Source organism: Diceros bicornis, chromosome 24 (genome assembly GCF_020826845.1).
Source record: "Diceros bicornis minor isolate mBicDic1 chromosome 24, mDicBic1.mat.cur, whole genome shotgun sequence".
Lineage (NCBI taxonomy): Eukaryota > Metazoa > Chordata > Mammalia > Perissodactyla > Rhinocerotidae > Diceros > Diceros bicornis.
In genome coordinates this window covers 7,541,737-7,557,889 of record NC_080763.1, presented here as the reverse complement: position 1 = coordinate 7,557,889, position 16,153 = coordinate 7,541,737, and the positions used below count along the sequence as shown (strand labels likewise).

At 41.3% G+C, this 16,153-nt stretch overlaps 1 protein-coding gene across 1 annotated transcript in view; it reads left to right on the top strand.

The window, feature by feature from the left end:
- Window positions 1–15,547, top strand: part of SLC35F4 (solute carrier family 35 member F4) — a 244,159-nt gene extending 228,612 nt beyond the window's left edge. Inside the window, exons 5-8 of the mRNA XM_058567008.1 lie at window positions 7,523–7,648; window positions 9,572–9,764; window positions 13,079–13,168; window positions 15,306–15,547. Coding sequence (XP_058422991.1) covers window positions 7,523–7,648; window positions 9,572–9,764; window positions 13,079–13,168; window positions 15,306–15,547 — 651 coding nt within the window. The remainder of the gene's footprint in view (window positions 1–7,522; window positions 7,649–9,571; window positions 9,765–13,078; window positions 13,169–15,305) is intronic.
- Window positions 15,548–16,153: the final 606 nt, after the last annotated feature.

The window sequence follows — 16,153 nt, the reverse complement described above, 5'->3', positions numbered from 1 at the left end:
CCAAGGGTGGGGCCCTTCTAATCATGGAGCCCTGTGTGTCTGCACAGGTCATGTGCCCGCGAAGCCAGCTCTGCCTCTAAGACCTAGAATATGCAGAGGACAATGTAAAGGCTCAATAGACATTTGGGGATATAGTGAATGAACTCATGCTTAGGAGATCATTCTCTTTTCTGTCTACCACTACCATGTATCACCCATGAGAATTTGGAGGGCCTTGTCAGAAGAGGGAAAAAGAGATTTAGGGGCTTTTCTGCTCTTTCAGTGGCATCCAAATACCAAAAGGAAATCAATACATTTATATTAGATTTACCAGTGAGAAATCAGTCGTATTAGAGTGAATGAATGCATTTAACCATGAAACTTACTGATGCAAGAGGTCCTATCAAAAGAGGTTCAATATTTATTTGAGATCAAAAGATCTCAAATAAAACTCAGGTGTATAACTTGTATTTAAATCACAGATTTAGGAACTCTACCTAGAGGCTATAAACCATTGCCATTTTAAAATTGACACCCCCAATAAGGTGTCCACATCCTAATCCCCAGAACCTGTGAATGTGACCTTATTTGGAAAAAAATGGTCTTTGCTGACGTAATTAAATTAAAGATCTTGCAAAGAGGAGATCATTCTGGATTATCTGGGTGGCCATAAATCCAATAACAAGTATCCTTATAAGAGACACACACAGGAGAGACCCACAGAACAGGAGGAGGCAATGTGACCACAGAGACAAAGATTGGAGTGATGTGGCCACAAGCCCAGGAAACCCAGAGCAGCCACCAGAACCTGGAAGAGGCAAGGAACGTATGCTCTCCTACAGCTGCCATTGGGAGCACAGCCCTGTGGATTTTGAACTTCTGGCCTCCAGAACTGTAAGAGAGTCAATTTCTATTGCTTTTAGTCACCAAGTTTGTGGTAATTTGTTACAGCAGCCTCAGGAAACTGATACAGTATCTGGAAGTAATAAGACCTGATAGAAAAAATGTTAAGTAGCCAATAAGTGCCAGCCCTTGTGTTCTAGTGATTAAGATTCAGTGCTCTCACCACTGCAGCCCGGGGTTTGTTTCCCAGTCAGGAAACCACACCACCCATCTGTCAGTTGTTATACTGTGGGGGCTGCCTGTTGCTGTGATGCTGAAAGCTATGCCACTGGTATTTCAAACATGAGCAGGGTCACCCATGGTGAACAGGTTTCAGTGGAGCTTCCAGATTCAGACAGACTAGGAAGAAGGACCTGGCCACCCACTTCCAAAAATATTGGCCATGAAAACCCCATGAACAGCAGCAATAGCAGTGAAGCATCAAATAATACAGTGTGGGAAAGTGAGAGGATGACCCAAAAAGACTGGGCAGGGTTTCACTCTGCTGGACACAAGGTCACTAGGAGTCAGAATTGACTCCATGGCACTAACAACCAAGCCAATAAGTACTTGTTAATAAGTATATACATAAATTAAGACATCATAAATATATACATAAATTGACATCATAAATGGCAAAATGGTAAGCATTAATGTCAGACATGCTGATAGAAGTCAGATATTTTTCTCTTTACGTGACTGGAAGTGCTTCGCTTCTTACTGTGAAACATTAGAAAGTGTTTAATGCAATGTTCCAGATGAATGTCAAGGTGTTATTTTAAAGATGCCCATAATCAGGCCATGGAATATGAGAAGCACCAAAACATAGTCAGCATTTTGCCTTTTGGCAGTATCAGCAATTCTTTTCCTCCTGAGACATATTGAGAACATGTATAATTAGGTCATTTGAGAAATTAAAGGAGGGCAAATAGAATACTGACAACATAAATGCAGCTTTTATTGCCAACATCCACAAATAATCAAAAGCATAGTCTGTAGATGCCACCCTACTTGGACTACTGTTGTTGTTTTTTTTTTCTGAGGAAGATCAGCCCTGAGCTAACATCCATGCCAATCCTCCTCTTTTTGCTGAGGAAGACTGGCCCTGGGCTAACATCCGTGCCCATTTTCCTCCACTTTATATGGGACACCGCCACAGCATGGCTTGACAAGTGGTGCATCGGTGCGCGCCCAGGATCCGAACCCAAGTCGCCAGCAGCGGAGCGCGTGCACTTAACCGCTATGCCATGGGGCCGGCCCCAACTACTCTTTTTTTTAAATAGTTAAAGGGTTGCTTTCAGTCATCATATTAAAATATATACTTCTGATTCATTCTAAGGCTTCAGTAGTTTAGAAACAGATCATTTGGATTACAATTTTCATTGCTTGACTCAAGAATGATCACACTTAAGATAAAATATATGGCCTTCCCTACTTCTATTTTTCATGTCAAAATAATACTCTGGACAGAATGAGGGATGCTTTAAGTTATAATATCAGTAAATATGAGTTTATCTGGAGTACTAGTTGGTTAGAATCAGCAATGCTTACATCAAAAATAATTATGTATTATGAATAACTTGTTAAAATATTTTGTTTCCTTGGAATATTTATTGAATTACAGATGAAAAGGTAATCCATTATACATTTACTTTTCTATTATGAAATCATTTCAACCAATTTGCAGGTAAACTTTGATGTGTTAAGAAACTTTCATGAGTAGTTGCTTATAGCTGACATATGGTCATCTCATGGAAATTAGTAAACTTCTTTGAAAGGTCATATTTTTTTTTCAATTGCAAAGATGTTAGTAAGTGAGAACCCAACTCTTGTAGCTTTGAAGATGGATATTTTTCCATCTCCAAGATTCTGTCTTTTTTAGCTAGAGTTCTTAAATTCACAAGAACCAGAGAAATCACCTTCATTTAAAAAAACGTTCTCCTCAAAGAAAATGAGCCACTGGCTGGGGTTTTTTCCTCCATCGCTGGTATCTATTTCACGCCAATGAAAAGTAAATGTCAGAGGGGCTGGCCCGGTGGCGCAAGCGGTTAAGTGCGTGCGCTCCGCTGCGGCGGCCCGGGGTTCGCTGGTTCGGATCCCGGGTGCGCACCGACGCACTACTTGGCAAGCCATGCTGTGGCAGCGTCCCATATAAAGTGGAGGAAGATGGGCACAGATGTTAGCCCAGGGCCGTCTTCCTCAGCAAAAAAAAGAGGAGGATTGGCGGATGTTAGCACAGGGCTGATCTCCTCACACACACACAAAAAAGTAAATGTCAGACAAGAAAGTTAAAACCCTTTCTTTCAGATCCTGTCCCTCCCTTATTTTTCATACTATTAATTGAAATTTTTCTTTCATTTTAAAATTTCCTTGAACATACAGAGAAAATTGGTGGGTGGTGAGTAGTTAGCAGGCCCCAACTTTCTTAGCAGTTATATGAATTCGTGTCGCTTCAGCTTGGCACCCACATATTTTCTAGCTGTAATTGGGTTCCTCTGCAGTTAACTTCCCAAATGTGGCTCTTTTGGAGACTTTCCGAGATCCACCAAGGACTGACTGGAGTATGTTGGTTACACTGACTCTTTCATTGCTTAAACTGTACTTCTCTGAATTCAAATTGGGCTCTAGAGCTCTCTAAATCAGGACACTGGAGCTGAGCTGCTACTGATTTGTGCCAATATTACATATTTAGATAAGATTCAAGATCATCTTTGTTTCCATCTTACCCTTGGTTGACATTTATGCAGTAACTGTTCCTTCACCTGCAGTGCAGAATATTCTATCCAGAACCTTCATGCTCCCTGGAGGAGGCAACAGAGGATGGGTAGTGGAACTCATCCCTTTCATTTCCCTCTTGGCAGAAGATGACTCATGAATACAGAGAAGAGAAAGCTGGGTTGTAATGGGTCTCCAATTTTATGCCCACGAGGAAGCCATAACCCCTGTAACAAGGTGCAGTCAATAGGCCTGCTTTATCCTCCACACACACTCTTTCGTCTTTCCTTCTGGGATTTCTTTCCCTCTTTTCCATCCTGGTCTCCCTTTGAGATCATTTTCAGATGGATTTTATTTATATAAAAATAGATGCGTGTGTGTGGCAGGGGGTGGGGGCAGGAATCTTTGTTTGAGGCTCTGCACCCCTTTGGTTTGACCTGTCCTAGGTCAAAGAAAATGCTTCTCTAGGCTTTATCTGTACCAACTAATTCTTTGAGAGGTGAAAGAAACCTAGCTGTCATGCAGGTTCACAGGTGGTATGAGGCACAGTGAGGTCACCTCTAGATCCCTCTTTGGGCTCTAGGTACAGACTCAAACAGCCTCACGGTCCCCCTCTGAATGGCCCTGAAAATTGATGCAGAGGCTTTCAGAGGGTGCTAAGCCTGCAGAGGAGGGCAGCTGGCTCAGGTGATGTCGCTCAAGTGGCATGCTGGGATAATGGGCTAAATAGATCCTCTTCCTCAGGGTACTCACCCCAGGTGGGCACACCATGATGTGAAAGGATCGAGAGGTTTACAAGTTAAAAAAGAGGCATTGGCAGTTTTATGGTCACTGTGGTTACTAACATTCTCACTCAGATCAGATTCAGGTAGTGGTAGTAGTGGGTTTTCCATCTTATTTAGACACCTCTGGTTGGTTATGGGGTTGGAACTGAACTGGGTAGTGAGGAGAGCCACGTTTCTCCGAAGCCAAGCAGGAGTCACCACATGATGGTGCACTTTCATCAGAAGAGACCCTCATGTGGATGCTAATGTGCTCGGAAGTATTTTTTGTGGTTGTCACCATGTGGATATACAAATACGAGCACTTCTGACACAATATTTAAGGCACAGGCTTCCTGCAAGCACATTTTCAGTGTCCTAAGCCCGAGAACAGTTATGTTTTTCTGTTGAGAAGGACAGACTATTAAGCCTTCCTTGATGACTGATAAATTCGGAAAATGCATGTGACTCAGATCTGTGCTTAGGTTATCGTTCTCTGGAAATCTGAAGAGTATTTCCTCTGCAGTTAACCAATGGTACCAAGCACGGCCACTGTGGAATCATCTGAACGACCACTCCAAAGGAGCCTTCCACCCAATGTTTTCCTGCAGTTTCTAGATTAGCTGAGCTCCCTTCTCTTAGTTCCAACTGTGTAGATAAGAAACATATTAAAAATTTCTTACAGCATGGCCCTAGAGAATGTTCTATCAGATGGTTGTGAAATTTAAATAAAAATGTGGAAAATAATTTAACTTATCTTCCCCCCCAGGAAACCTATATAACCTATAAATTATTAACCTATAAATTACTGTTCATACCATAGAGAAGAATTTTTCTAACATCTCAAATATTCAGATTTTCAGGCTTTTAGAACTTAGCTAACAGCGTTGTCTGGCCTCCTGAAGTGAAAAATGCTTCTCTCCATGAAGGCAATTGAAAGAGACACTGGTGTAATTGATATGTCAATTTAAGTGGTCCAGGCTAATATTTTCACAAGCGCTTGAATATAAAATGTAATGGAGATCTTTAAGAAGCTCATCATGGTTATAAATTTTGAATTGCTATAAAATTATGTAATCTTTGTCCATATTCAATTCCTATCTTGAGAAAACTTACAATAGAAATATTGTGCATATATATTTTTACTAATGGATGACTCAGAAAAGGGAGAGTTCCCCACTGGGGTCATATCCTGGGGCTAATTGTATTAAAAGGTCATCATTTTCCAGATAGTATTTTTGTTTTTTGCCTTTTTCTTTTTGTATGGGTGGTTTGTTTTCATAATTCCCTAACCCTGGAATTATATATTATATACAATTCCCTAAACTCAGATATTATATATTACAGAATAATTTTAATAATTTTAAATATGAAACAGCACATCATCTTGAAGTTCGTTAGGATTAGCACTGTGTGCTATTAACCCTGTCTTGGAGAAACCTCCTGTTTATTTGACCAAGGAACTACAACCGTTGCTTGGCCAAAAGGAAACAAACATTAATTTAAATTTATTATCCTACAAGTTCAGTCTCATGAGGGAAATCTGTTAGTGCACCTGAATACTTTCACCCATGAGCATTATGTAAACGCAAAAACAAATCAGAAAATGCCCGTGTCTAACGTGCCTTTTCATTTCTCTGAAATCAGACTGTCCAAAGAATTGTTGCAAATCCCTGGCTGAACTATAAATCCCCAAATCAAAGAAAATGATAACCCTCATGGAATTTCCAGGTCTAGATAACCCTCTCGCCATGTTTATTTATGAGTCTATTACTTCTTGTTTGGAAAATTTCTTTGACACCTCATGGTGTGTGTATTAAATTCCATTCCCTATAGTTTGAGGCAGACTCTAACTAGAACGCACGCCAGGCAGCTTTAGAGAATATGATATTCACTCAGCAGGAGAAACGCCTCCTGTCACGCAGCCGCCTGGATAAGGCTTTATGAAGACGGTTTTTCACTGCTGACATGTTAGCGTCTGTTCTCAAGTACTCCTGCTGTTTTTCATAAAAGACGCTTTAGTATGGAGCTGGCTCTGAAACCAACTGTGTGCTTGCTTTTGGTGGTCATTAACAAAAGAATTGCTTTAGCAGCATCTAAATTATGGGTGTCATCGTTATCACACTTTGCACCACCCTGGAGCAAGTCTACAGTTACATGTTAAAGATCTACAGTTTGTTGTCATAAATAATGCACCGATAATGGTCTAGAGGGCCAAAAAAAAAATCACATATGTGAAAAAGGTATCTACAGAGGAATTGACTTACTTGGGAATACTCAGAACTGAAGCTTAACAAAATTAATGGCCATGTATGTTTAAATTTCCCACCAAGTTGCGTCTCAATTTTAAAGTCAGCGAGACTACTTCACAAGGAAATGATATGTCATTCCCTATTCCAGGGTTGTTATTTTACTGTTTACCCTACCTTTGAGAACCAGTTCAAGATAAAGGAACATGTAAACCAGCATTTCAGAAAGGGAGTGGACTCCTGTTTTGAATATACCAAAGATCATATCGATTTATAGTAACCCATTATGATTTCAATCAAATTATGACTATTTCAGTTATGCAGTTAATTGAATGAAATTATCTTCCTGTGGTTTAGTTTGCATGTAAACAAAAGGAAGAACTGGCCTCCATTTGACATCCAGTGACAGTGCAGACTCAGCTCCTGCCTTATAAATCACTCAGAGATCATTCGCTTTCCTTTTGTTCTCATGGCCAGAAATCTACCCCTTACCTGCATCAATGTTACGTCTCCCTAGTCCAGCCCTGAGTATGTGGAGATCTTTAGAAACATGCACAGATCTAAAGAGCTGATTAAAATGTATGCTGAATTGTTTGAAGAAAGAGAATACAGTATAGATGAAAATGCGTTGAAGTGACTTCCTATTAAATTTACTTCACTAATACAGGTATTAATCTCTAGGAAGTCGAGATAAAAAATTCAGCTAAAATTACTAGCCTTTAATTAGAATGTGAGCAGCTTTCATATTCTCCACCTGAATGTCTCATGAGCAACTGATTTCTTGTTAATACCGACCCTCTCCACTTTTAAACAGTGATGTACAGGAGGTAATTGGGTTTGAGGAAGCATTTAACACCTCGCATGAAGTCTTCAGTTGCTTGCACTAGGATATGGAGGTATCAATTTTTTTTTATTTCTTTGCATTCTCTTCCACAGATAGTTGCCGCAATAATGGCCATCACCGGCATCGTTATGATGGCGTACGCCGATAACTTCCACACGGATTCCATCGTGGGAGTGGCATTTGCAGTGGGCTCAGCCTCCACATCTGCATTATATAAGGTATGTCGTGCACTTTCTTATGTAGTCAACTGCCGTTCATAGCTTAGACTTAAGTAATAAATTAAGGAAGGACAAAGAAAATCTTGGCTAGATAAAAAATGAGATGGTTTAAATAATAATGAGTACTTGCTGTATGTTGGACACTTGCCAGAAATTTTCACCTGTGTTAACACACCCTTATGAGGCATAGGTAACCATCCCCACTTTCCAGATGAGGAAACGGAGGCTTTGAAAGATGAAGTAACTTGCCCAAGGTCATACAGCCAGGAAGTGACAGAGCCAGGATTTAAACTCTGACTGGCCAACCCCAAGCCCACGCGCCACGCCCCCACTCCTCCCAAACCTCAACCAGTTGTAGCAGGGGTTGAGGAGACCTCTCCTCTCTTGCTGTTTCTTTACTTGAACTACCTCTGATAGTTATGATATCTAATAATGATAAAATATCATTTTAACTCCAATGAGGTGTTAAAAATAACAAACAAGCTTTCACTTGAGAGCTGACCATTAGCTACACATTAACCCTGTGCCACAGGGGCTCATGTTATTAGCAAAATGAGGAGCCTCTTTTCCTCTCTGATGGATACTCTGCGTTTGCACCGTGTACTCGCTGTTCTTCCTCCACTGGAGCTGCTTGTCTTCAGCGAAAATTCTATTCAGAGTCACTGCCCTGCCTTCAGAAGCGAGGACTCAGAGAGCAGATCTAAATATTCCCCAAAGCTGCACTTTCCAGAGCCACGTCTCTGGAAGTAGCTAAAGGCCTGCTCTGCTTTCACCTCTCTTGCTGTTTCAATGAGAGCATTCTCTCTGAAAGGCAGAAAATGCCCTTTGCATCCCTCCTGGCTGCCTGTTCCGATTATTCACCAACACTGCAGCTCAGAGGGCATTGAGTCTATTTCCACATCAACATTTCCTGGCCCACTGATTCTGTGACAAGCTTGACAAGTATTCACTCAGTTGCCATTAGTGTCTAACTTGCCCCCAACTGAGACTCCACTGAGATGTCTGATGTGACCAAAGACTAGCACGTGTTCAAGTTCTCTTGGTTAAGTCTCTCAAGAGAAAAAAATAATAAGTTCAGTTGAAATTAAAAGCAATACCTGGAATTGCTATGTGACTGGGCTGGCTATCTCACAGAGAGAATTCTCCTGACCATGTTACAGATGTATTCACTCTGGGAGTCGTAATATTTGCTGACATGCACAATATCACATGGGCACCATTGACAAGATCTGCTCTATTCTACATTGTTCAAGGATTAAGATAGGAAGCAGAGGGGCTAAAAAGCCAAGAAGTATGGGCTAGAGACCCTATTCCTCTCCAGCCTGATGTGTGACTTTAGGTGAGCCATTCACATCTCCTTGCCATTTTCCTCTGTATGCAGATTTATAACCTAGAATTTTTTTTTTTAATCTGGAGAATAAACATAGAATTTGTGAAAATGTTTTGAGCTCAGAGAGAAAAGTGCTTATAAATCCAAGGCATCATTATTATTTCTCACAGCAACATAATGACAGGCTCTCTCTGTCCAATTTAGTTTTCAGTATCTGTCAAAATGAATCCCATGCTTGAAGGGAATAATTGATGGCATCTCAATCCTAGAAGATTTTTCTAGGCTTGTCTGTACTCTTACTTATCATTCACCCTATACCCATCACTGATGGTGGTGCTTAACACAGTGTATGGTACCCCAGCAGTTTTCAACACCATAAGGAATTCATTTTCTGGCATTTGCTGTCTCATATGAAGGCTATAGGGCTTTTTAATTCCTTATCTCAACAACCCATTAGGTGCCATGGCAATGGCAGGGTAAGAGAAATGGAGAATAAGCTCTGGGCCGGTGAGTTCACCGTGTAGATGAATAGAACTCACCTTTCTGACCTAGATCTCTGACTGTGTGGCTTAAGAGTCTCTTTCCCCTTCCAGGTTTTGTTTAAGATGTTTCTTGGAAGTGCCAACCTTGGAGAAGCAGCACACTTTGTCTCCACATTGGGTTTCTTCAATTTGATCTTCATCTCCTTCACCCCAGTCATCCTGTATTTCACCAAGGTGGAGCACTGGTCCTCATTTGCAGCTCTGCCATGGGGCTATCTCTGTGGGATGGCAGGGCTGTGGCTGAGTAAGTGGCCCCTGGTTTGCCTTCCATTCCCTATGTTACTTGATCTTTCCTAGGATGGTTAAATTATCATAGTAAGATTATTCCTTCGAGTACCTCTGTCCTCTATTTCCCAAACTTACTTAAGGTTGGTTAATGGTTAGAAGGTTCTTTGTAGGTTATTGCTTGATTAGGTCAGAGCTGTCCAACTGGCATGCCTCCGATGGGTTAGGGTGTGAGCTGGAGGCCCAGGCCACACCGATCACCACTGGTCTCCAAGCAGCCTTGTCCATTCTGCATGATGTGCTATATGATGTTATTGTGTTCCACATGCAGTGTGCCAGGCAGAGGGAAAGTGGATGGTGCATTCAAGGAACTCAAAGTGGATCAAAATGACTAGAGCACTGAGTGCAGGAGGAATGGGGAGGAAAGAAGAGATGACATTCAGGAAGAAAGCAGGTCATGAAGGGCCTGGAAAGCCATGTTGAGGGAGTTGCATTTAAAATCCACTTAATCTTTAAGCAGGGAGATGACAAGCTCACATCTGCATTTTAAGGAGCCCACTCTGGCTGTGTATAGAGTAGGGATTAGAGACAGGAAGCCCTCACCGAGCAAGAGAAGAAGCAGACTGAACTTGGTGGCCCTGCTAAGTAGGCTGTGCCTAGTCGATGACCAAGAAAGAGTCACCTGGAGTCTTTTCAATATCCTCTCTCCAAAATCCCCATAACTCTGAGGCTGTCAGCTTCACCTGAGCAACCAGGGGGCTCCCACTTTCAAGCTATGTTGCTCTGTCACTTGATGTGAGAGGACTTGAAGAATAACAAGCCTGCTCTTCTCTCACCAAGCAGTCAGACAACAGTCACCACCCAGTGACGCAGTGTCTCTACTCAGAATCACATCATTTGCATTCTGCTCCTCTTTGCTCACACTCCCTAAGGACAGCCCCTTTGCCTGCTCCACATTTACCCACCTCACTCCAGCTGCAGGACATCTGCCAACCCTCAGTTGACCTTCTTTACCAAGGTGACATAATCTGAAACATAATCAGAAGCAGCACTGCAATTCCTGGGAGAAAAAAATGCCCTTCTTTGCATTCCGATGTAGGCTTGGGTCATCTTTTTCTACTCTGGCCCAGGCCAGTGAGGAGAGGTCTTACACAAGACAAGAAACCCTCAAGAGGAGGATCAAACATTAATTCTTGGTCCTTTGAATTCTACTTTTGAAGGCCAAAAATATGTAGTTATGACCTTTCATAACCTCTGTGAAATTGAATAGAAATTAATAGCAGTGTTTAACACTAAAACATCCTAATTAAAAGTGCCTAGATAATTTCCTGGCCAAAAACAATCTAACTGGGAACAATCATAACCAAAATCTCACTGACTCTTGGCCTCAACTGTGTACACGTGATCTCCAGCTTACTGCAGAGTAGCCCTCCACCAACATATGTCCTTTGGCACGTCTAATTCCTGCTCGTAAGCAAGCCTGCTCAGGCTGGGTGTCACCATGCTGGCTGGACCCTGCAGTTCTCCATCAGCAGCATGGTCTCCACAAACCGCTGGGTGTAGTGCCCCCTGGCACTGGAACTGCTCCACCAGGCCCACCCCAGTGCACTATAGTCCTCCCTGTGCCAAAGCTGCTCTGTGACAAAATGAGGAGACGGCCTCGCTCCTGACCATGTCACATCCCCCTGGATTTTACAACCTTCAGTGCTCCTCCTGCAACTACAGCTTTTATTTGCTTAGGTTCATGTTGCCTCACTCCTTTTCTCAGGTTGGCCTGTCTTCCAGGGAGTGCCTTAGCCCAAATGCCGCTCGGTCCCATCCACTCAGCTGAGTCCCACTTAACCTCGGGCTGGGTCTCATGCTACAGATAACATATTGAACAATATATTCTTGTCCTTAGGTTGTCAAAAGAGCATGTAAGTATTCCATCCAAAGAACTAAGGAAAAACAGACAATGCATTTTGGTGAAGCCACCTGATTCTTGTTGAGTGAGAAGAGCTCAGTTCTCACCCAAACACCAACACTTGCATTCAATCTGCTTAAATATCCAGTTCAGCCAATAAAATGACAGTTGAGGAGTTCAGCAGAGTGCGTGCTGTATTTAATAAATCCCTGATTTGTTAGAATGTGCCATATTTGACTCCCCAAGTCTGAGGAGAGAGTCAAGGTGTTGCAGTTTTCATTCCCACTGCAGCCCTGCCAGGAAGGAGGAGCAGCTATTAACTCAGAAGGCCCTCTGCCTTGATTGCCACTACTATTGTATGAAAATCATGAAGAAGCCCAAGTCTTGTGAAAGTCAAACACATTGTCTCTAACTTCCAAGCACAAGTGACTCCAGATAACTAAATTAGTGAACTTAATTAAAGCAAGAATTATAGATAACAATAGAAGAATAAACATTCTAGTCCTAATTAGAATGGTTCTAGAACCATGGTGGGTTCTACAGAGATATGGGCAACATGGTTAGTGATTTCCATAGAAATCCTCTGAATTGAGGACATTTTGTAGTCATTAACGCTCATGTCTCTAACCTCTAAAAAGATTGGATTAACATCTATTAGTTCTATGTAAATATATCCAAATTCTATCTATAAAATCTATGTAATAATTGTTTTTCTTTTTGAAAACCTGTATTTTTGTAGAGGGTAGCTGATTATTTTAACTAACTTTATATTTAACTAAAAAGGTCCAAAGATATTAATTAAAGAGTATCAAGTTACACCTTCTGTTGGTTCTGTGGCCCTGCCCTCAGGTTATCTGTGCACCAATCAGGATGTGGGAAAGGTCCCTGGAGTTCACTGAGTTACACTGAACACACCTTTGTTTGCCCATATGATGCTCAGCGCAAGAGAGAGAGCATGAAACAGCACAGTCTGTCCAGCATAGGACAGATCTTCCTTTAGCCAGTAACACTAGAGCCTTTTAGGTATCCAGGAAAAGGGCATAATATAGCAAAGCAACAAAGAGATAAAGCCCCAAACTTCAATCAATTACCTGCTTTCAACCCCTGGCTGGCCCCAACCTACCTTTGCAGTACTAATAAGCAGTGTAGTGAACTGATGATTTCACTTCTTTGCATGTGCTCCGTACTCCGTTTGCCAGACAACTGGCAAGAGATCAGGCAGCCAGGGTGGCAGAGGAGCAAAAAAAGATTATGCCTAATTCAGGTGCGATAACACATGACTCCATCTCCAGAATTAGAGGATTAATTGACCAAAGGTGCAGACAGTTTAGAAGGCATGTTTAGCAAAGACATTGGTTCTTTTATGTTAAGAAGAAAAGAGCCTAATTTATAAATTCCTTCATCCTGTGTATCCTCCTTTTCTCTTACAGCCTTCAACATCCTGGTGAACGTCGGCGTGGTTCTGACATACCCAATCCTGATCTCCATTGGGACAGTGCTCAGCGTTCCTGGAAACGCAGGTATGGGTACAATATGACACGTGCACAGTGAGTTTCCTGCTTGTGTTTGTTTTACACTCTAAGTTGTTTCTTTGAGCAATTGTGATTTATGTCCCTTGCCTGGGAAGATGTTTTTAAATATCATGAAGGTGGCCGACAACAGAATAACTATGCAGCAGATTTAAAATTTGCAGCTACAAACACTGTTTTTACTGGGTCGTGCTTCCACAATTAAATACCAAATGTATCATTTGGATTTCATGTAATCTCCCTGACAACCTAATTTTGTGGTATTTTTAGAGGAAGTCCCATGGAAACAAAAGGCATCCCAGCATAGGACTCTCAAGTAAACGTCACTAATGAAAGTGTAGGAAATGTACAGGGTGTTGGATCTCCATCAGACTATCCATAGGGAGCTGAGGAAGCTTCCCAGGGGCACAGCAGATGGCCCTCTGGAAGAGATATAGGAAAAAGCAATTTGACTCACTTCAGGGACAAAGGGAGAAGCTATTTTTCCAGGATAATCTTTCTAGTGAAACCTGTCAATGGAACAATTAATGAAAGTGTATTATCTGGGTGACTGTACAGTCCTTCTAACTTTAAATTCTATGTTTCCAAGTCTTAGGGAGCCATCTTTATTTGCCCAAGAACAATCAGCAAATGTTTATTGAGCACTTACTATGTGATCATAACTGTAGAAGAGACAGGAAAAAAATGGCATTATATATGAAGCTTTCACTGAATTTGGAAAACAAGACCAACATACATGAAATAACTTAAAACAGTACAAAGTAATTTATTAGTAAATGCCAAATTGTATGAGACAGACTCCAAGGACTATAAGATATTCAGAGGAAAGGAACATCAGAGAGGAGTGGAGTTGTCAAGGAAATTCATTCATTCATCCATGGATTCATTCATTCAATGCCATCAATTCATTCATTCAGTGCCATTAATTTCTGGCACTTAATGTATGCCAGGAACTGTGCTAACATTGTTGATAGATCCCGAATAACACAGTCCCTGCCCTCAGGATCATGTAGCAGACAGAGGGAGACAAAAGGAATTCAGTAATTACAATGCAGAGAGAGAAGTGCTTTGGTAGAGGTCTGTACTGAGTACTCTGAGAGCACACAGGAGGGGCATTGAAGGAGGCTTCCTGCAAGATGCCTAAAGGCAGAGATCTAATGGAGGGTTCCACTGGATGACATGGAGGAAAGGGCATTCCATGCAAAAAGAGCAGCATGTGTATGACCAGCAATTCCCCTGCTAGGTACATACCCCAAAAAGCTGAAAACAGGCACTCAAAAATATACTTGTACAAGAATGTGCATAGCAGCCCTATTCATAATGGCCAAAAGGTGGAAACACCCAAATGTCCATCAACAGATGAATGGACAAACATACTGTAATGCACACAAAGGGATATTATTTAGCCACAAAAAGGAATGAAGTACTAATACGTGCTACATCATGGATGAACTTTGAAAACATTATGCTAACGGGAGAAGTCAAACACAAAAGGTCATATATCATGTGATTCCATTTAGATAAAATATCCAAAATAGGTAAAGCCATAGAAACAAACAGCAGATTGGTGGTTGCAAAGGGACTGGGAAGTGAAGGTCAGGGGCTGCTTAATGGATGTGGGGTTTTATTTTGAAGTGATGGAGATGTTTTGGAACCAGATAGAGGTGGCGGTTGTACAACATTATGAATGTACTAACTGCCACTAAATTCACTTTTAAATGGTTAATTTTAAATTATATGAATTTCACCTCAATTAAAAATTTTTTAAAGAACAGCATGTGCAAAGACCTAGACATTAACAAGCTTGGCTCATTTGAAAAATCTTCAGTGGTCCAATGAAACTGGAGAAGGGTGAACGTATACAGAGAAAAAGTCTCAAGAAATAGAACTGCAGAAGTAATTAAATCAGATCACATGAGCCTTGAAGGATAAGTATGATTAAGACAGAAGGAATGGGAAGTAAATGAAGGGAACAACATAGGGAATGGTATAGAAAAAGGAAGATGAGCTTGAAAGAACAAGGGAGACTTTTGGAAATCTCTAAAAGTAGCACTGACTTTGGTCATTTGTTTTCAAAGAAGCTTAGAAACAGCCACAGACTGTGACTGACTTGATATTTCTTCCCCAGCTGTGGATCTCCTGAAGCAGGAGGTGATATTCAGTGTGGTCCGCCTGGCCGCTACCATCGTCATCTGCCTTGGGTTTCTGCTGATGCTGTTGCCTGAGGAATGGGATGAAATTACCCTGAGATTCATCAACAGCCTGAAGGAAAAGAAGAATGAGGAGCATGTGGATGACATCACAGATTCCAGTGCACACCTGCGAAGCAGGAGCAGGGCCAATGGGACAGTGTCTATACCACTGGCTTAAAGAGGGACACATTTTGAATGCACGTGTATGTATATTCTGTGAATATAACAAAATTTCTCATTACCTGTACACTCAAATGACAGTATTAACTCTGAATTTGGATAAGTCATATGTGAAATAATGCCAACAATAAAAGTTTACATTTATATGCTTATCAAGGAACTGGTGTAAATAACCATAATAAATTTTTTTATTAAAACATATTCATATTTGTTCTGTTTCTTCTGTTTTGGAGATTTCCCCCGTAATTCACCAAATTTCCTGAAAACATGTTAAATTATCGACTTGTCACTACCTTTTTCTCAGCTGGTGTGGAGACCTTCTCATTCCATCAGAGACTGTTGCATAAGAGGAAAAGACAAGAAAAGGATACACCCTTTATATATATTTAAGTCCAACAAGAGCCTTAAATTTGAAAGCTGGAGAGTATCAACAGAGCATCTTCTTATGCAAGACCTACACTAGGAACAATGAAGACGTGAAGATATAGAAGACCCCATCTGTATGTGCAATGTGCAAGAGTAGTACAGAGCCTACAAGAGTTTACAAATATCTCTAATATGAGGTAGACACTTGAAAATGGCACAGTGGCTATAGAGAGGACAC